Source organism: Drosophila bipectinata, chromosome 3L (assembly GCF_030179905.1).
Source record: "Drosophila bipectinata strain 14024-0381.07 chromosome 3L, DbipHiC1v2, whole genome shotgun sequence".
NCBI lineage: Eukaryota > Metazoa > Arthropoda > Insecta > Diptera > Drosophilidae > Drosophila > Drosophila bipectinata.
The window spans coordinates 8,952,620-8,974,701 of NC_091738.1; the positions used below are offsets into that span (position 1 = coordinate 8,952,620).

General features: G+C 41.8%; 2 protein-coding genes across 6 annotated transcripts in view; both read left to right on the forward strand.

Annotated features, from left to right (window-relative positions):
- The window catches only part of Eip75B (Ecdysone-induced protein 75B), an 81,463-nt gene extending 66,231 nt beyond the window's left edge, over nt 1-15,232 (forward strand). For 4 of the 5 annotated variants that reach the window (XM_043212114.2, XM_070280354.1, XM_070280353.1 and 1 more), the window contains 2 exons: nt 8,002-8,240; nt 10,449-15,232. In XM_043212114.2, the coding sequence (XP_043068049.1) occupies nt 8,002-8,240; nt 10,449-12,923 (2,714 nt within the window). In that variant the 3' untranslated portion in view covers nt 12,924-15,232. Of the gene's footprint in view, nt 1-6,114; nt 6,791-8,001; nt 8,241-10,448 lie in introns of those variants that run through there. The other variant, XM_017234471.3, reaches the window with a different exon arrangement.
- The window catches only part of Tsp74F (Tetraspanin 74F), an 81,882-nt gene that overhangs the window by 11,534 nt on the left and 48,266 nt on the right, over nt 1-22,082 (forward strand). The window lies entirely within an intron of this gene.

Consider the following 22,082-nt stretch of genomic DNA (forward strand, 5'->3'; position numbering starts at 1 on the left):
AAACGCACACATACTTACATACTCTTTAAACAAATTCCCCCAAAAACACCCGCATCATGATGATGAATTGAGAGCGCGGTGCGCCATTTCGAAATTGTGTTAAAAGTTGAATGAACGCACTTAACCCAAATCCATAATGGAGACACCAGAGCGAGGCCATCTCTTACGGCTGGGTCTCTTCTGTAAAAGAGAGAGCGCGCGAGGGAGAGCGAGAGATCTCTACGTTATGCTGACTGCATTTTGTTATTATTCAAGTTTTGTAATAATTTGTTTAAATTAGGCGCACAGCACAGCCCGGAAAATATTTACAGGAAATAGCCAGCGATTATGAAAGCAGCTCACACAAACACACACACACTATAACACACTCTTTCCAAACTCTCTTGGACTCTCTTTCTACGTTCATTGACTTCCCGCTTAGGCGGCCATGTTTGCTGTTTGCAGTGAAAAAGAAAACGAAAGTGGTTCATGCGTGTGTAAGAGAGAAGAGAGATGGTGGGGAGGGGAGAGCCTGCTTTGTAGGCAGCACGCAGACGCGGCCTTTTGTGTAATAGTATGGGTATTGGGGGGGAGCTCTTATGATGTTGTAATTGATGGATTAGTAATTAAAATAATACATAAAAAATTATAAAAAAAAAAATAATAAATAATTCCAATGTCATTTGTGATCTCTTCACTGTCTCTGTTTAAATCCCAACATTAATTAGTTGCTAACCCCGAGCAGAGCCAATAATTTTTTAGCAAATCCTTGAACTAGTTCTGTGCCAAGCTAGTGCCAAAAATAAGTCAAGTGAACCGAACAAAAATTCGACCGCCAACCAACAGTCGCAATGAAACAAAAAAAAGAAATAAAATAAACAGCAAATTTCGAATTGTTTATAATAAAAATGACCGTGTGCTATTTAAGTGACGTCGACTGCGCTGCCTCTGCTTATCTTTCAAGGAAAATTTAAATAAAACGCACACGCCAAAAAAATAAGGCAACCTTATACCGTTATAAAATAAAAAACAACTGACCTAGAAAAAAGCCAAAATATAATATTATTTATTTTTTCTTTTTTAAAAAAGAAACTACTTTCACTTTTTCATAAAAAAAAAATACAAAAATAATTGGCGAGCATTTCGAAACACTTTCTTTTTCGTTTCGTTTCGTTATTATATTTTTTTCGAGCTGCTTTCATAATTTCTTCGGGCCAGTGGCAGTAATAGGCGCCATTTTGTTGGTGTTTGGTGTTGTATTTGTGTGTGTTTTTCTTTTGGTATTGCAAAGACACGAAAATAACGCAAGAAATGAAAACGAAACCGAAATTTAGCTCACACTCACACACACACAGAGACAACCATCTGCCCACAGACATAAAAGCAAGCGCCCCCCCTTAAAAAAAACACACACAGCTCAGTTCATTGACCGCCGCTGACGTGCAGCGAAACTGGGTCACCAAAGGCAGCGCTGTTGGCAGCGCCGTCGACAGTGAAGGTGCTTTGCGTTAGTGTTAGTGAGTGGCTCTGGGCTCTCTGTTCATTTTGCATTTGATTTTTTTGGTGGGTTTTTTTTTACTTTTGGATTTATTAGATCGGTGGGGCTAGTAAAAAAAAATAAAAAAAAATACATATCTTTGCTTATTGTTTTGTATTTTTTTTTTAGCTGGCACACATGCTGGCTTTTAATTGAAATGAACTTAAATTAGCGCGAGGTTAGGTTTACAAATTGAAAGTAAATATGCAACACGAACGAGAATCAAGAATCGAGATAAAGCCTAGAGGAGCTCAAACTAGACTTAAGTTAATATTTTATAAAATCCACACCACACCTTCTTTACAAGGTCCAGCTTTTAATATTTTTCTTTAAAATTTAATATTAAGTATACGCACTGTTGTAGCTACCCAAATAAAAATAGTGCCTTGGCTTGTGTTCCAAAAAGCCCCATAAAATAATCAAACAATTGTCAATTATCAAAAGGCATTATATATAAATACATACATATGTATGTACAACTATGACATGATCTATGTTTTTGTTGTTGTCGCAATCATTATTATTTTGAGACACACAAACATGCATGTAGATTTCGCCTTGCCTCGTCGCCGCTGCTACTGCTGCCAGTGTTTTGAACTTTATTCAGGTCAATTACAAATACATTAAAATGCCACTGCTACACATGGCTGTTGCTGTTGACTAAAATACATATTGGAGGCTACAAGATGGATGGGGGGCCTCGCCTCGACTCGCCTCGACTAGGGTAGGGTACGGTAGAAGTTGCAACTTGCAACAGTTCAAGGAGGCCTCCTGAGTGGGCGGCTCTTCAAGTACACTAATAATCATGTTGTCTTTGGAGTGTGGGCTTTAATTCTTCAAAAGACTCTTTTTTGTGGCAATTTGTATGCCTAGTTTCTTATACAATTACTTACTTGCCCCATAAGTGAAATCATTTCACGCGTGTCAAAAAAAAGAGAGCAACGGCAGCTGTTGGTTGACAACTTTTGAGTTTTATTTTGTCATTTATTTTTTTTTGGTTACATAAAGTGGCGTTTTTCTGCCATGGCTGCCTTCACCTGCCTGGTTAACGGTGAAATTGCAAAGAAAAGAGCGCCAAAAGAAAAGAAAACAAAAAGAGTGGCAAGCGAACGTAACAAACTTGTTTTACACGCCACTACGCAAGTTGAACCTTCAAAAGGTTCATTTACCTCGCCAGCCGAGCCGAGCTGAAAACGAACCCGAACCAACCAGCCCGAAAGAAGTCGAACCCAGCCGAACCATCAGAGCCGATGCAACCGCTCTTCGGGCTTTTAAAGATGGCTGGCTATGGCTGGCTGGTATGGCTGGTATGGGGGGGGGGGTTTCTGTGAAAAATGTACTTTCGCTTTTTTCAATGCCTCGGCGCCAAAAAACTAGTTTCCAGCGCTCTCTCGGAGAGCATAGCGTAGCATAGCACAGCAGCAATCTCCAGAGCGTTTTGGGGCACAGTTAAACGACCGAGCCGTCGAGTTCAACGACTCTTGTAAAATTTCTCGAAGGTTTCGCATTGCAACATCGCAGTCGCAGTTGCAGTTGCAGTCGCAGTCGCAACTTGTTCGAAGCTGCATTTGCATTGCAGCTCTCTCTCTCTCTCGCTCTCTCACTCTCTCACTCACTCGTTCGTGTGCTGAATGCTGTTCATTGCACTCGGCCTCGTTTCGGCTCGCTCCTCGTTCGACTGCAATTTTTGCACGACGTCAGAGGCTGTTGGTATGATGGGAAGGGGAGGAGGGGAAGTGCCATGGGGGCCATGGGGGCTTGCAGTTTTGTCGCCGAGTGCAGCGACTTCTATTTGGGTCAGGCACGGTCATTCGCCTCAGTTGCAGCGCCGTTGGCAGCGACTACTGCTCTGCGACTGCGACTGGGGCAGCGGTTGCCTTGGCGCGCATTTATTTGAAAATGATTAGACACGAAATGGAATTATATTTGTTTTTTTTTTGCTTATGCCTTGGCTGATGCCGATCAGCTTGACCCAATTTCCCAATAAACAAGTTGGGGTATTTATTGGAATTTTCGGGATGGAGACCACAGAGAAGGTCAAGGGTGGTGGTGCAAGATTTTATCAATCATACGCCCTGTTGTACTACCTCAATATAGAGATAGTTCTTCAAGAATTACTGTAAATAAGAGTCTTTAGGTTTGTTTTTAAATAATTTTTAAATTTTAATATTAAGTATACGCACTGTTGCCCATAAACAAATATTGTAGGCCTCACTAAACTAACAAGAATAGTGCCTTATTTTTTAAAACAAATTACCCTCCCTGCGTTCACATTACGTATTCGCCCTGTTGCCCCCTCCCTTGAAAAATCAGAAACATGCTCATTTCACGGCTTTTGTTTGATTTTCGCCTTTTGTTTTCCACTTCATCGATGAGAAATGAAACGAGCACGACCTTTTCATGTAAAATTAATAATATGGCACAGGGTCTACTCTACCCTGAGCACCGATCCAAGCGATGTCATGTGTGTGCTATGTGCCTCGGTGCTATATGCGCATTGTCGACCTCCCCAACGTTTCATTCAAGTATTTTTCATGACCCACAAAAACCGAAACATATCGAAGGCTCCTCCGAAACCGAAAATAAAATTACAAAACCGGCAGTGGGGAGGGGGTTGGTGCTTTCTTTTGTTTTTGTTGAGAAATTTCGAGAAAAACTCCAAAAAACAAACTCGACATGTCTTTATTATTATGTTGTTATTATTATTATTTGGGGTCTCCCCCCTTTCTTTCAATACCATTTCCTTTGTGTGTGTGTGTGTGCCTCCCTTTGTTCCACTGTCTCTGTATCTTTCCACATATTTCGATCGCGTTGTAAACAACTTACGCAAGCAAAACCAAAAAACCAAAAAATAAAAAAAAACTGAAAACCAAAGCAACAGCAGTGTCGCTTATGTGACTTTACGTAAACCCGAGATCCCGAAGTGTTTTCTGAATCACCTTTATTCCAGCCCCAAAACCGAAAGTAGGCCCATCACTCTCTAACTCTCTCTACCTCTCTCTTTCTCTCTCTCTCTGTCGGGCAATGAACTCTGGGGATGTCTCATTGGATAAACAACAAGTTTATTATTTGAGCATTTCTTCGTAATTCAGGAAGTAGTCATCCAAAACAATAACAAGAAATCATAAACAATTCGAGTTTAGAAAGCAGCCACTCGATACAAGGTATCTGGTAGCTGGTACATCTGCCTTCCGAGTGAAAGTGAAACTTGTTAATTGGCTTTTAATTGCTGGCATTATTGTGACCGAGAGAGAGAGATGCTATTGAACTGGTTCCAGTCTTATATAAGCATTACAAATATTATAGACTTATAGACTACCTAGTTAGCTATCTACTACCTCAATGAGTAGTTATCACATCGCCATCGTTTTCAATTCGGGGCCACCTTCTTCGACCCAGTTTCAGTCCCCAATCTTCGGTGGCTCTTATGCAACTTTATAGGCCTACTGATTGGTCAACTTGGCCGAAGCTTGCATTTCCGAAATGTTTTCTACCCGAAAACAGTCAACAAACAACTTTCACTTTTACTTTCGTTGGACGGTCGGTCGGGGGAATGATTATTAAATTTTTTTTGTTTCGTTGCCCGCCTGTGTTGGCCTCATTCGGGCGGCTAAGTTCATTGACCATCGAGTGGTTGGCCCGATGACAAAGCCCGAGTTTCGACTTTGAATAAACACAACCACAATCTGGAACAGTCATGAGTGTCTGTGAGTTTGTATGATCGAGTGAGTCAGCTGGTGGCGGCGCATCAGAATCTGCATTTAATGGCCTCCCCTTCGTCACAGCTGCGAGGTTTTAACCCTCGACAGCCAGACGGGGCCAGAGGTGTCGTAAATTATCCACTCAAGCGTGAAATCATCAAGTATGATTTTTCACAAACTCATTACTGGCCTCCAGCCAGCTTCCCAGCCTCCAATGTAGATTATTTCACCTGCCAACGGGACGTATGAGCGATATTTAACTCATACATCACTCATACGCACTGTGAAAAATCCTACAAGTGCGGAAAAAGCTCTTTGAAAGCTTTCGCAACTTGAAACAACATACTCTTTCGTGGTGAAAAGCTTTGCCAAGCTTAAGAGTATTTTCTCACATATATTAAGAGAGAGCAAAGAGAGTCAATGTTGCGAGCAATGAACTTTTGTGGGTGGATGGTGAAAGAGAGAGATATAAGCGCCGATAAAGCGCCCTTAAAAACAGATCTGGGGGCAAGCTTATCAGCAAAAGCTTATCAGCGCTTGAACTTGCTTTGTTTGTGGGTGGATTGTGGGTGAATTGCAGAATATATATTTAACAAATTTTAAATATTTGCGAAAAGAACATAAATAAATATTAATTATTTAAATATTTAATTTTTGTAAATGTTTCTTTTTTCAAAAATAAAACGCCATAAACTAAGTATTTTAGGTATAATTTTAGTAAATATTTTGCACTTTGCTTATCAGTGACTCAGTTTGGGGCTCTCTTTAGCCATAACAAATATTACTCATACATCGGAGAGCCATGTTACTGGAGAGAGAGAGGGAGCAAGAGAGAGAGAGTGGTTAGCCGAAGCTCAGTCGCCATCGTGTTTTTGTACCTTTGGGTATATTCGTAAAGCGCTCTGGCTTTTACAGTTAGTCGCGTTCGAGACCTTGTCGAGTTTTGTCATGTTAGCCAGCGATCCGAGAGATCCGATTTCGACTTCGAGATTCGAAATAAGCCAAGAATAACGCACGCGAGTGTTGCCGTTGCCGCCAAAAGCCAAAAAAATAATAACATAACAAGATATAATCACAGTTACTAAGTTTAAAATCAACTACCAAGTTAATGTGAAGAAAAGTCGACCAAGTCTCCCTCCCAAGAAACACTCGTCTGTCTGGATTACGCGCTTAAATTAATTACTATTATTTATTTGCTAAAAAAATATTCCAAAAATTATAAGAAAAAAATTAAATCCAATGTGAAGAAAGCAAAGAAAGTTCCTCTCAAAACAAAACAGCAAATTAAATTAATTAAAAAATATTTAAGTGAAAAATATAAGATAACAAGTTATATATTCATGTACCTGAGTACCAACTTTTCAAAACCAAAGCCAATATAGCCAGTTATTGTGTGTGTCTGTGTGTGTGTGTGGTCGTAGTAAAAAATATTTAATGAGCCATCTGAGTGGTTAAAACCCCCAAAACCCCCAAAACCTGCAAACCAAAAACACACAAAAAACCACAAAAATGGGCGAAGAATTGCCGATATTAAAGGGTATACTCAAAGGCAACGTCAACTATCACAATGCTCGTAAGTCTCCCTCTGGTATTTTCTCCAAAAAAAAGTTAGAAAGTGAAAGAGTTAATCCAATTTCCCTACCAAACTCACTAACTGACACAGATCTGTAGCCTCGGCTTTCGGTTTCCAATCATCTCCCAGAGAAATGCAAAGAGTTCTGAGATACTTTTCACTCTAACTTTGATTCGCTTTTAGTTTTTTTGTTGTCTGTTTTTTTTTACCATCATTTTGTTTACCAAACAAACAACAATAACAACAACAACAACAAAAAGCGAGCGCCATTGAAGTGTTGACCTCGTTTATAAACATACAATAATTTTTTGTATTTTTTTTTTCTTTGCCGCGGAAGAGCTTTAAACTTGAAACGAAACTTTGGCGAAGGCAACGTTGCGTTGCTATTTTCTAAAAAAAAAAGAGCTATAATATCGCATGTTTGACCAACTTTTTGGTTTGGCTCTCAATGTTGGAAAGTTGAACGCCGCTCTAATTTCTACGCGCAGGCGCAGCAGTAGCAAGAGCTTGTAGCTGCTGCGCCGGCGTAGACATCATTTTCCATTTCGTTTGACCTGAATTTCGCTGCTCGTCAAGTGGGTCAAACTCTCTCGGCTGCCAACTGACGGCTGCCGGCTGCTGGAAAAATCAAGTAAAGCCGAGGCTGGCCTGGCCCGGCTATTTCACTTTTGTGGGCCAGAGTGAAAACCATGCGAGTAGAAATTTCTTTTTGACATTGAAAAGTTGGCCAAACATTTGTCAGATTTTGGATAGATTTCACCCAATGGGAGGTATAGATTTTCTTAAGATTGCAATTAGCACACCCACCTCCTCCTCCCTCTCCTTTAGGTTTTTGCACAAAAAAAAAACGTGACCACAAACGTGCCTTTTTTTTATCGCCTTGGTGAAATGTGAAAGTTCACCCACATACAAATTTTTTGGGCTTAAAAAAAAATCTAAAAAAAAGAGAAAGTGTAACAAGCAAAGAGACAGAAGACTGAAGACTAAAGACAGAAGACTTGTAGACTGGCAGCAGCTGAAGCTTCTGAGGCAATGACCCACTTCCAAGGACTGTAAAATAAGAGCACTACTTCCTGCGTGACAACAGCTGTCCTGTGCACCTGCCACTGTAATTGATGGGTCTCCCCCCTCCTCTCTTCTCTCTCTTTTAAGTTGAAACACCCTTTACAAGGCCATACTTAACACCCCTTTTATTTTTTTTCTACTTGCAGCTGTGCGTTTTGGACGCGTGCCGAAACGCGAAAAGGCGCGCATCCTGGCCGCCATGCAACAGAGTACACAGAATCGCGGCCAGCAGCGTGCCCTTGCCACCGAGCTGGACGATCAGCCACGCCTACTGGCCGCTGTGCTGCGCGCCCACCTCGAGACCTGCGAGTTCACCAAGGAGAAGGTCTCAGCGATGCGGCAGCGTGCCCGCGATTGTCCCTCCTACTCCATGCCCACTTTGCTGGTAAGTTTCTTAAGAAAAGGTCCATAAAATTATGAAAATATCACAATATGTGTCTCGCGAGTTACTCCCCAAAGGTTATGGCGTAGGCGAAGTCATATTTCCGGGCCGCCGACTTCTGTTGACATGCATAGATCTCTGCCTAGTACTGGTTACCTGCCTACCTACCTGGCTGGCTGGCTGGCGTTAGTCATGCGCCAAGGTGAACCTGTTTGCACGATTCTCAAACCAGGAAATCGCAGCCCGCACGTAGACGCGTCTACGGCCAGCTCTTTGGCGATTCTTCGGCTCTTTTTTTTTTTGAGCGATTCTTGGCGAATGGGGCCTTCAAATGCGTCAAGTTTGGGGTCAAGTTCTTGACGAAAACGCTTCTCAATGTCAAATTAATGACGTTTCTGATAAAAGCAATTTTTTGTAAAAATAATAGAATAATAGAAGGATAAATGAAGGAAGTCAGGCGGGACCTACTCCCAAAAATCGCAAACCAAACCCTTAAGAATATTTGAAATACCAAAGCTCAAAAAGCGATAAAGAAAAGTGCTGTATAGCTATGTATATATATATATATTATAGTACTTATATACAAAAAAACGTGTGCCGGCTCGGCAACAAAAATATATACAAATAAAGTTCTAAAGCTCAAGGTCAAGCGTAGCGTCATTATTAATGAAAGCACACACAGAGCTGGCTATCGAGGGGTTGAACAGAGACGGCTATAAGAAATAGGAAAGAGAGAGGAGAACCCAGACACATGCGTTGTCCATTTAAATAAATTATTATTTAAATTTTAAAATAAGACCACATGTGCCGACCACAATCCTGACAAAGTCAAGTCCAAGGCTAAAAAAATATTGGAATTTGATTTGAAGAGAAAGCCAATCATTATCAGCTACGATCGGTGGTTAAGAACTATATACGACCTTGAAGCTTGTTATTTTTTAACCTTGGGGGGCTATACTATTTCCTGGCACTCTTTTTTTTTTCTCCGTCGCACTCTATATATGAGTAAACAATAATAATAAGTAAGGTAGTAAAAAAATATGCATAAAATGCCATCAGTATGAGGAAGCAAATGCCAGACAAGCGGCGTCACAAATGCAATAGAAATTAGAAAGAGTAGGGGGGGTTGTCATTAGGAAGCAATTGAATTTATGACGGAAGATCACTGCCAGTGCAAGGTTAGGGACTAGAAACCCCCCAATCCCTAGAGATTATTTAATATCACTAGTGAAAGAATTCTGGGAATTATTTTTGGGAAAAAACAAGGTCAAGGGGAGGGACTATAAGGGGGTATAGTCATAAATAGCCAGCCCCCCCCCCCCCCACACACTCGCACACTCCTTAGTATTTTTCGCAAAAACTATTTCCGCTTTTGCGCAAATGAGAAAATATTTTCAAATGATAGCCAACCACGACGTCAACTAGAATCGGAGGCTATATAGTCTGAGAGGGGGGGTTGGGGGTGGTGTGTAGGTGGAAAATCTCTAGCCGGTTGCCGGTTTGGCTATTTTTCTCATTTTCTTGCTCATTCTGAAGACTTTCAAGGTTAATCAGAAGAGTGTCTAGTGGGGGGTGGATGGTTGGTGGGTGGTAGTGTCTTCCGCTGTGGCACGTTCACTGTCTGCGGCGGCACTTGGCGGCGCATGTTCATGTAACTCAAAACCCGGAAAGCCAAATGGCGAAATAACATGAACATTCGCATTGGCTCAGACATCCAACCCCCTTCAACCACCCCTCCTCTGAAAAAAAACACGCGCCATTGCGAAAACAAAAGCCCGGAACCTTGAACTCTAGTTCGTCGACCTTGGCTGGTAATGTCAGGCAGCAAAAAGCTCAACTGGGGTTGGGGGGTGCTACCTAGAAACTAGAAAACTAACAGAAAGTTGAGGAAGCTTTGGGGGAGAAAAGCTTCCAGTGGCGTTTAAGGAAATGCGACATTTGTTTGGGGTGGTTGGGAGGTTAGAAAGAGACAACACATAGCTGACAGCTTGTCACTGTGTGTGCGGAAGTACAAATAGTTATTATTATTGATTTAAATGAGTGAGCTAGTGAGCTTGTGAGCTTGGGGGGGCTGGTGGTGAGGTTCGCTGACCTTCGCGTGTAAAAAATGCCATGACGTGATAGTAGGGGGTGGGGTGGTGGCAACTATACCAAGCAACAGTTAACTATATTTTTCTAACCCCTATTCTCTCTCTCTCTTTCTGTTTGCAGGCCTGTCCACTGAATCCCGCCCCTGAACTGCAATCGGAGCAGGAATTCTCGCAGAGATTCGCACACGTTATCCGCGGTGTCATTGACTTTGCCGGCATGATACCCGGCTTCCAGCTGCTCACCCAGGACGATAAGTTCACGCTTCTGAAGGCTGGACTCTTTGATGCGCTCTTTGTGCGTCTGATCTGCATGTTTGACTCGTCGATCAACTCCATCATTTGCCTGAACGGCCAGGTGATGCGACGAGATGCCATCCAGAATGGAGCCAATGCCCGCTTCCTGGTGGATTCGACCTTTAACTTTGCGGAGCGCATGAACTCGATGAACCTGACGGATGCGGAGATTGGACTGTTCTGCGCCATCGTTCTGATCACACCGGACCGACCCGGTCTGCGCAACCTGGAGCTGATCGAGAAGATGTACTCGCGGCTCAAGGGCTGTCTGCAGTATATCGTGGCCCAGAATAGGCCCGATCAGCCCGAGTTCCTCGCCAAGCTGCTGGAAACGATGCCCGATCTGCGCACCCTGAGCACCCTGCACACCGAGAAGCTGGTCGTCTTTCGGACCGAGCACAAGGAACTCCTGCGCCAGCAGATGTGGTCCATGGAGGATGGCAACAACAGTGACGGCCAGCAGAACAGCAAGTCGCCCTCGGGCAGCTGGGCCGATGCCATGGACGTGGAGGCGGCCAAGAGCCCACTGGGCTCTGTCTCGAGCAGCGAGTCCGCTGACCTCGACTACGGCAGTCCGAGCAGTTCGCAGCCCCAGGGCGTCAGCCTACCCTCGCCGCCCCAGCAGCAGCCCTCGGCTCTGGCCAGCTCTGCTCCGCTCCTGGCAGCCACCCTCTCCGGTGGATGCCCCCTGCGGAATCGGGCCAACTCCGGCTCGAGCGGGGACTCCGGTGCCGCTGACATGGACATCGTCGGCTCGCATGCGCATCTCACCCAGAACGGGCTGACCATCACCCCGATTGTGCGCCACCACCAGCAGCAGCAGATCAGCCACTCCCAGCAGCAGCAACTCCACCCGCAGCAGCAGCAGCAACAACAGCAGCTGCACCACCAGCAGCACCCGCAGTTGCACCACCACTTGACAGCCGGAGCGGCCCGCTACCGCAAGCTGGACTCGCCCACAGATTCGGGCATCGAGTCGGGCAACGAGAAGAACGAGTGCAAGGCGGTGAGTTCCGGTGGCAGCTCCTCCTGCTCCAGTCCGCGCTCCAGTGTGGATGATGCCCTGGACTGCAGCGATGCCGCCGCCGCCCAGGTGGGCCAGGTAGTGCAGCATCCCCAGCTGAGTGTGGTGGCCGTTTCTCCGGTCCGTTCGCCCCAGCCCTCTAGCAGTGGCCATCTGAAGCGCCAGATAGTGGAGGACATGCCGGTGCTGAAGCGCGTCCTGCAGGCTCCGCCCCTCTACGACACCAACTCCCTCATGGACGAGGCCTACAAGCCGCACAAGAAATTCCGCGCCCTGAGGCATCGCGAGTTCGAGACCGCCGAGGCCGATGCCAGCAGCTCCACGTCCGGATCGAATAGCCTAAGTGCCGTGAGTCCGCGCCAGAGTCCCATCCCGAACAATGTGGCCACGCCCCCGCCCCCGGCAGCCATGTCAGTGGGCTCCAGTCCGGCGCCGATGGGAGCCAGCACCGCCCAGAGCCAGCTGCACATGCACCTGACCCGCGGCAGCCCCAAGGCCTCGATGGCCAGCTCGCACTCGGTCCTGGCCAAGTCCCTGATGGCCGAGCCCCGCATGACGCCCGAGCAGATGAAGCGCAGCGACATCATCCAGAACTACTTGAAGCGCGAGAACAGCACGGCGGCCAGCAGCACCACCAGCGGCAGCCTAATGGTGGTTGGCGGCAACCGCAGTCCCAGCAGCAGCAGCAGCTCCACCCCACCGCCCTCGGTGGGCCAGCAGCAGCACCAGGCCCAGAACCAGCCGCAGCGGTGGGGCAGCAGCTCGGTGATCACCACCACCTGCCAGCAGCGCCAGCAGTCGGTGTCGCCGCACAGCAACGGCTCCAGCTCGAGCTCCAGCTCCAGCTCTAGCTCCAGCTCGTCCTCCTCCTCCTCCTCATCCTCCAACTGCAGCTCCAGCTCGGCCGGCAGCTGTCAGTATTTCCAGTCGCCGCACTCCACCAGCAACGGCTCGAGTGCTCCGGCGAGTTCCAGCTCCGGATCGAACACCACACCGCTGTTGGAGCTCCAGGTGGACATTGCCGACTCGGCGCAGCCCCTGAATCTGTCCAAGAAATCACCCACGCCACCACCCAGCAAGCTGCACGCCCTGGTGGCAGCCGCCAATGCCGTTCAGCGGTATCCCACATTGTCCGCCGATGTCACCGTGACGGCATCGAACGGAGGACCACCGTCGGCGGCGGCCAGTCCCGCCCCCAGCAGTAGTCCCCCGGCGAGTGTGGGCTCCCCCAATCCGGGTCTGACCACCACCGTGCACAAGGTCATGCTGGAGGCGTAAGTGGGTTGGATGTATGGAAATGTGGGAGAGACAGAGACTGGGAGGTTGGGAGGCTGGAAAGGCAAGGATCAGCAGGATCTGAAGGATCGGCAGAAGTTGAATTAAATTATTTTACCTTTTAATTGAGACGTGTACAAAGTTTGAAAGCAAAACCAACATGCATGCAATTTAAAAACTAATATTTAAAGCAACAAACAAAACAACTACAAGTTATTAATTTAAAATTAATGAAAAAAGAAAACCCAAGCTTGAATGGTATTAAAAACAAAAAACAAAAACCAGAAAAAAACATAAATATATTTTAGCAGTTAAACTTTAAAGTAGCAAGCAACAAACAAACAAACAAAAAAACAAACTGTTTCAGGCAGCGCTTTCATTTTTGCAACAAAAAACATAAAACATAAAAAATAAAAATATTTCTGAAGCTGCTAACCCCCCTTAGCCCTCAATACTTCTCTCAAAACCCCGTCTATCAGCCCTTGATTGTTTTATAAGTTTTAAGATCTTGTTGTAAATATTAATTATGTTTAAAAGTAACTATGTTTAATGCTTTAGTTGTAGTCGGAGCAAAACTACTTTTGCTTTTTTTGGATGTCTTTTGAAAAAACTGCAAATTATTATTATTAAATTAAAAAAAAAAAGAAATGTGTGTGAAATTTTTTATTGTGCGATCTCCGAGCAGAATTGAAGTGCAGTTTGCAACAAATTTTAACTACAATTAAGTTGAGAACGATTCATTTTTTATGAATTAAACTAATTTTATGAATTTGTTATAGTTTTTTTTTCCACCATCCTCCCCACTTTCTATTATATAGTACTTCTATAACCGTATCCTTATTTTTCTCCTTTGGCACAAAGCTCTTTTTTCTGATGCTGAAGAATCAAGTGGAATGAATATTGTTTTCTAATTTTAAAAAAACCACAAAATATATGATTAAATAAAAATGAAAATCAAACAAAATGCTTCAAGTTTTTAGCAGTGCGAGCAGTGCGATTATGAGGAATCAGAGAAAACCCAACGTTAAATATATTTGTTGTGTAAATAGTTAAATGTTAAATTAAACACAAAACAAAAAAAACAAAAAGCATATTTAAAGTACATATAAATACACGTAATTATTAATGCTTAAAGATTCAATGTTCGATTGGCATCTTAGAAAACCAACAAAAAATACAAAAAAAAAAATTTAAAGAAAAAAAAACAGAAATTATGATATATTATTTAAAAAGTAAAGTATACATTTATATTAAAGTGAAGAAACAAAAAAACTTGCGGTAGCAAAAAAACTATTACATTAATTACATTTTAATTATGCTGTACTATTATGATTATTAATTATTATAATTAATTAATTACTATTTTTATGCTTAGACAAACCAACAACAACAAAAAACAAAGAAACAAACAAAAAAAACTCAACAAAAACAACAAAAAAAAATACACTGGCGCAGAAATTTGTATTGTCAAATCAATAAAAAATTTGTTTAAAAATTTTCAAAAAAATCTTCAGTTCTTTTTATTTATATTTTCATTTTCAGTTGCGAGTTTTTTTGCAATTTTCAGTTTTCTTCGGTTCGAAATGGTAAGAATTTATGGTTTATTTTAGTTATTTTCGCTTTTCAACTACCGAGCTGTAAAAAAATATCCAAAGTATTTCTATATCAGAATTAAATCAACAACAATTTTATGTGTATAAAAAAATATGTAAAAAAACGAATAATTCTCAGCATTGAAAGGGGAGAGCCAAAAGAAAATCCATAGAAAAAAAATTATATTCTTTTAAAATTTATGCAGCGTAGGCAAGGAAATTGGTTCCACCTGAAATTGCGAGAATTAACAAAGATATCACACTTCAATAATTGACTCTAATATATATATAAATATTAAAAAAAATATATATATACACGAGCATATGTACGTAGATGAAACGATTTTGGTGTCTGGATGTACATGTATGTAAGTGTATGTAACATTGTCCGTAACTTTTAGCCATAAAAAATCACAAAAACAGCAAAAACAAAGAACAAATATTGTAATTGTGTATCTAAAAGTGAATATTTTATGTAAAAACTATCCCAGCATATGGATCTACGTTGGAGATGGATATTTATGGTGGATATGGGTGAGGATATTCGACCGAACGACGGCAGCGACAACTGAAACAATGAAATTGCGACAATTAAGCGTAACGTAACGTAAAAGTAAATGTAAAACGTAATCGTAAACAGCCGTAAGAGTTTAACGTAACGTAATATAAACTAACAAAAAAAAAAACACATTGAAAGGATTAATTGAAGAGGCAACTCCAGCTGAGGCATATGAAATACAGTATAAATAATATCTATTAACATACAAGAATATATATATATATATACACATGAATATATTTTCAAGGACAGTCACAAATCAAATTGAGGCAAAAAAATAAAGAGTTTTTAAATGAAGAAAAGATTTGGCAAAAATTTCAAACTGGTGAGCAAGTAAGAGCGAAGAAAGCTACAAAAAAACAAAAAAATGTTTCTGACAATTGATAAAAATCTCCATTAAAAAAAAAGAATTAAAATTTAAAAAAAAAAAAGAAAATTTGTATTTGTGAAATAACATAATATTACAGTTTGTTTTAAATGGAAACACAATGAAAAATCCCCTCTCCCCCCAGAATGGAATATGTGAATAAAATATTACAAATAAGTATTTAAAATATATCAACAGAAATTATGAAAAGTAATTGAAAAGTGTTTTTATTTAATGGGAAGGTATTTCAGCTTATTTGGAATAATTATATTTCAAAACAAGTCATCTGTTAGAGGCAACGTGTCGTATACGCAATATTTTATACCTTGCCAAAATATTAAGTATACGCCACCGTTTACTGTTACCCGGATTCTTCTTCTTTTAGCTTCTACTCATTCTTTATTTATTATTATTATTATTTTTTTTTTTACGATTATTTTCAATGTCGCGCCTGTCTGTCGCAAGCGTGTATTAGTCTATATGGAATTTTTGCCGTGACCTTGAGGCGATAAGAGTCGCAAAATGAATTTGCCGAAATAATCAAATCATCGGTGTTGTTGTTGTCGCTGTATTAGTGTGTGATCGCAACGACCCGAAAGTGGCGACACAGGCACTAAGGGGGCGGGGCACTATGTGTAGCTGGTTAAGGCGTCTGGGCAGCGTGGGTACCGCGTGTAGATAACAATAGTCGATGCCAGCGATAGGGAGACACTCATCCCACCACCCAACCCCCTACCCCTTCCCGCAAAATACCGATAAGAGGCAGCCTAATACAAATGTGTGCAATCTAATTTTAAATGTGCGCCAGAAAGAGATACCCGAAGAGGGAGAGGTACATAGCTAGCGAGAGCCACTTGTACACATACTCACAATCACACTCTTTGTTATCTTCAAAGTCAATGTCAAAGCCAAGTGGGAAAAGGTGGGTGGTGAGAGAGGGGAGGCCATAACGAGACAGGAACAAAATTAGAATCAGAAACCGAGACAGTAAGCGAGGGGGACCGACATTGGCGCACAGATACAGTTACAGGCGCAACAAATTAACCGAGTATGTGGGTCCGGTGGCGTATGAGTAACGTGTGACAGGCGACAAGTGACAAGCAGGAAATGCAGCCCACCAATGCACTTTGAAACGGTGTTCAAGAGGGTGTTCAGAAGGATGTAGCTACTCTTCTTCTTAGGCTGCGGCTATAATCCGGCCGGCAAGTGGTTGTATTTTTTTTTTTGGGTATAAAGGGTATAGCCAACATTTGTAGGGTGTTTTAAAATCAAATATATTTTTAAAGGCTTAGGAAATTATCTTAAAAATAAATATGTATGTAAATTATTAATTTAAAGATAAATAATAACATAATACCTCAGTATTAATACCTTGAATAATACCTATCTGCTACCTATACCTTAAATATAATCTCTCATACATCTTATAATATTAAAGGGTATCACCACCTCTCAACTCTTTCACTGATATCAGTATTTTTTTTGCTCAGATATTTTTGGCAATTTCCTTTCGATATGTTTTTTTCGACATTTTTTATTTGCGCATATTTCACCTTGAAATAAAACAAGCCTCAAATAAATTAAAACACAAACAAAAACAACGCCAATAACAACTCGCGCGTAAAAGAATAAGAAGCAGCAGCACCAGCAGGGCAAATTCCAACAAAAACAACAACAACAATACACACAAGTATGCGAAAAAAATCTAAAAAAAAGAAGGAAACAAGAATAAATAGACCCGCGGGATAGCGGCTGGGAGGGGTTGGGAATAAAACAAATATTCAAGGTCAACTGATTAGATGAAATTAGCAAAGTTCTATCAGATGATTGGCGGCAGGAGAGGGGTCGAACCGGTAAAGGCTGCCGGGGGGGTTTGCTGGGGCTGGCCTGGCAAAAGGAGTGAGAGGGAGAGGTAGCGTCGATGAGAGCACGCGCTGAAATAAAAAACTCACGCAACGCGTTCTTTTTTTTGGCCCGCTTCCCCCACCCGCCATTCTACGCACCCCCTGCACGCGTGCGTACGCATGTGATTGTTAGCTAGCCGCCCACCCCCCTTCGAGCCCCATGCTTCCCCCCAGGGGTATATAACACTCTATATAGCCATTGTCGTCAGCATAGGCCTTTGGTTTTTCGGGCATTATTGCCGAGTGCTGATATTACTTATTATTTGGAATTAGGGGTATACTAGACCTAGAAGTTTAAGAAAATATTTTATTATAAAAATCAAAAGTTTCTTTATAAAGTATAGAATTTTATTTTATTTTTTTTTAGAATTATGTTATTACTATATACATAGGATGTTAACTTTTAGGTACACTTCAGTCCACTTGTCCTTAACTAATCTACACGCACTTTTTTATTTGCTTTCCGCCATTTTTATTCCACCTCCCCCCACTAAGCCCCTCCTGATATATTCCCCCTGGGGCCCGTGGTGGGGAAAATAGACAAAATAGCAAATAGCAACAATATCGAAAGGAAGGCACAACCCAAAATTCCCGCCAACGAAATTCTATGGCAAATGTATAGAAAATTTTGCGCAGCATATAATAAATTTCATTTATGTGCCGCGTGCTCAGCACCAACCCCTCCACTGCCTCCTATACCCCCACCTACGGTTCACGGATCGCCCCTAATGGTTATACATTTTATTTGGAATTATGCGCAAGTTGTCCTTGAGGGGCTAGGGGATTTTTTTTTACCCTCACTTGTGTGCTATATAGCTGGGGACCCAAAGTCGGTAAATATTGCGATTTATATTTCCCAGCCTGGTGACAGTTTGGTGCGAAAGGTTCATAGATTAGGGTGCGTAGAATCGATCAGGGGGGAGAGGGTAATTTAATAGATTTTTTTGAAGGAGCTATATATTTTTGGGGAAAATATTATAGAGCTTGTTCTTAAAATTAATCCGAGTTCAATCACTTTATATAGCTCGCTTTGGAGAGGCTTTTGAAGAAGGGTTATCATTAAAGGTTCCTATAAATAACCTTAAATGAACACTTGTTTTGAAATCAATTCCGATTAGGTAACAACATTGTGGCTTTACTTTAGGTAAATATTATTATGTTTCTCTTAAAAGATCTATAAATATTTATTTTTCCATAATTTATCTTATTTTTATTAAGTTTGTTTATTGTCTATTTTTTGTTTATTTTCTTAACAATTTAATCGTTTTCACTTAAGAGTTGCAAATATTAACTTGAAAATAAATCAACAATATTTAAACTCAAAAAAAGAGAGAGAGATGGCTAAAACATACCATCGACAATATAAACAGAAATTTACGTTTATAGCTCCAAGAAGAGAGGAGCAAAAAGTCGGAGGAGCCACAGATACAAAGGAAAATAACTCAGCTGCGAAATACACTCGAATAATATACATACATATCAACACAAAAGCAAATGCGCTTGACATTGAACTTGAACTGCAGCGGCAGTACTGATATCAGTCAGCTGGTCAGTGGCTCGGCGGGGTGGTGGCTGGTGGGTGGTGATGTCTGGCGCCCAATGCCAAATGCAGCTGGCGAACGAACTCGGGGCGTATACTTAATATATTTAGTATGAAGAGGAGAACGTCAGCGTCATCCGGCAACCGCAACAACAGCAATAATGGTTGACTCGTGTAAACCATAATTGAAATTACAAATACAAATTGCCAACAGAGGGAGACGTAAGAAGAGAGTGAGAGAGAGGGGGAAGAATGGGAAAAAGAATCGGTGGCGTATGAGTAATTTGCTTTCTTTATAAACTGAATCACTTGGACTGAATTAAAAGCTAGATATTGTACGTAAATAAACTAGAATTAGATGAATGCTGGGTATTTTTTCTCTGTTTGGTATTAGCTAACGATAAACTATGGGATTTTATTTAAAAGGGAAATGAGTATTTCAGGAAACTCTTGCTATTAGCATTTAAATGGATTCTACTTGTGTATATTCCAATGTTTTTGACACCCCTCTTCAATAAGTGGTTTGACCATCGTAACCACTTGATCCCCAAAAACTTGACTGCCATCGACAGGGTGGAAGCTTAACCCTTTGTTGCCCACATAAACGAGTGCCGTTAGATGGCTCCCTTTGGGGATGAGATGGGATGGAAAGGCAGGAGGAGGGTCGTAACACTAAGGAGTGTCGGGTAAGGGTAAACACAATAAATGTGCCGAAACTTTGGTGCGCCTAAAAATATGCTAAGCGCGCAAATTACACAAACAGGAGCAGGACGCTGGGGGTTGAAGACCGAATGGCATTGACAGCTGGCAAGGTCACGCTGACAAGTGTTGCACGCGCCTGCCCATGGGGTCAGAGGTCCCCTCCAGCCACAGCCAGGCATTTTCCATTTACTTTTTATGCTCCCTCTCCTGCCTCTTTTTCCATTTCTTCCCGATTTTTCGATTTCCATCTCCCCTGGCTTTTCATCTTCCGCTCCCTTTTGCACTTGATTACCAACACGCGCTCCTTTTTTACACACACACTAACATATACGGAGTCCTTGGCGGGTGTACGTGTGGTGGCTAAGTGATTTCTGATTTTAAGCAGATTTATTTAGAGACACTTTCCTCGATTTGTTTTGTTTGCCTGCGAGGAGAGTCAATAGAATGGGTAGTCCTCTTGATTTTCCGGTTCCATTGGCTCCCTAAGAGTCAATGCTTTAGTAATTTCTATTGAAATTAGATTAGAAATCCTTAGAACTCGAACATATATCCTTTCTTTAGACTCGAAGTGACTTCAAGAAATTTATTAATGATTATATTTATAACTAAAGTGGATTAGTGAAGTTTATAAATATTACAGATATATATTTTCTTAAGTTATTACTCTAAAAACTAAAAACTGTACATTAAAAATTTAAAAAAAATCTACAACTTTTTAATTTTTTAAACCATTTTTCACAGTGTTTCAAACCTTGAGTAATCAGTGAAGCCAACCACATTGAGTGTTCTGGAAATCTCCTTCAGAAAGGTCAAAGGCAATGCCACAGCATCCTGTGGGAGCTAGAGGAGATTCGGGAAGAGTCAGAGCAGTGGATGGACTCCCTCTCTCGGCAAACAAATTTCGTTGGAGGAGCCAAGGGCTTTCGGGGTTCGACGACTGCGACGCGTGTGTTGTATTGAAATGTCCTTGACAATAACATTGCATGCCTGGTGCCTCCAGCTGCGACCCTCCGGCTGTCCCCAAACCCCGTCCGGATTCAGGCCCAGTCTCGTTATCTGCCACGTGGCATGTGGGCGGTGGATAGGTAGGACGCTGGTGCTCGACTTGCTTGATTGCTTATTTACACGTGGCGCTCATTCGGGAATTCGAGACGGCGACTCGGAGCAGGACTCGGGTTTTTAGGTTCGCCGTTTTCTCGGCTTCTGGGTTGCTGGGAGGCTCCACTGCCACCTTCATTCAACAATTTCCAACATATTTAGACAATGGCGTCGCAAAACCCACGCGACTGGATTACGTTTATTATTTAAAGACTCTATGTGTCTTTAGTAAAGATCTTATATAATTAAAACAATTGTGTGATGTTCCATACCTAGGTTTTTATTAGAAGATACTTTCTTCTAATAGAAAAATAGGGATCTTGGGAAAATCAACAATTTTATAGGGGTACCCCAAGGGAAAAATTCGAAAAATTTAAAAACGATATTTAACGAATGTTTTGAATGAGGAAAGTCGCTTCTGGGTTCGCTGATTACTAAATGGTACTTTGATTCCTGATCGGATACAAATTGGCAGAGCTATGGCCATCGGAAGGGGCAAAGGTATGGAAATTAGGAAAACCCACAGTTTTATAGGGGATCCCCTTGGAAAAAATTCGAAAATTTTGAAAATGATATTTAAGCAATGTTTTGAATAAGGAAAGTCGCTTCTGGGTTCGCTGATTACTGAATGGTACTTTGTTTCCTGATCGGATACAAATTGGCAGAGCTATGGCCATCGGAAGGGGCAAAAGTACGGAAATTAGGAAAACCCACAATTTTATATGGGAGCCCTTGGAAAAAAATTGAAAATTTTGAAAACGATATTTAAGCAATGTTTTGAATGAGGAAAGTCGCTTCTGGGTTCGCTGATTTCTGAATGGTACTTTGTTTCCTGATCGGATACAAATTGGCAGAGCTATGGCCATCGGAAGGGGCAAAGGTATGGAAATTAGGAAAACCCACAGTTTTATAGGGGAGCCCCTTGGAAAAAATTCTAAAATTTTGAAAACGATATTTAAGCAATGTTTTGAATAAGGAAAGTCGCTTCTGGGTTCGCTGATTACTGAATGGTACTTTGTTTCCTGATCGGATACAAATTGGCAGAGCTATGGCCATCGGAAGGGGCAAAAGTACGGAAATTAGGAAAACCCACAATTTTGTATGGGAGCCCTTGGAAAAAAATTGAAAATTTTGAAAACGATATTTAAGTAATGTTTTGAATGAGAAAAGTCGCTTCTAAATTCACTGATTGCAAAACAAAAATGGGTCGCTTCTGGGTTCGCTGATTACTGAATGGTACTTTGTTTCCTGATCGGATACAAATTGGCAGAGCTATGGCCATCGGAAGGGGCAAAAGTACGGAAATTAGGAAAACCCACAATTTTATATGGGAGCCCTTGGAAAAAAAATGGAAATTTTGAAAACGATATTTAAGCAATGTTTTGAATGAGGAAAGCGGC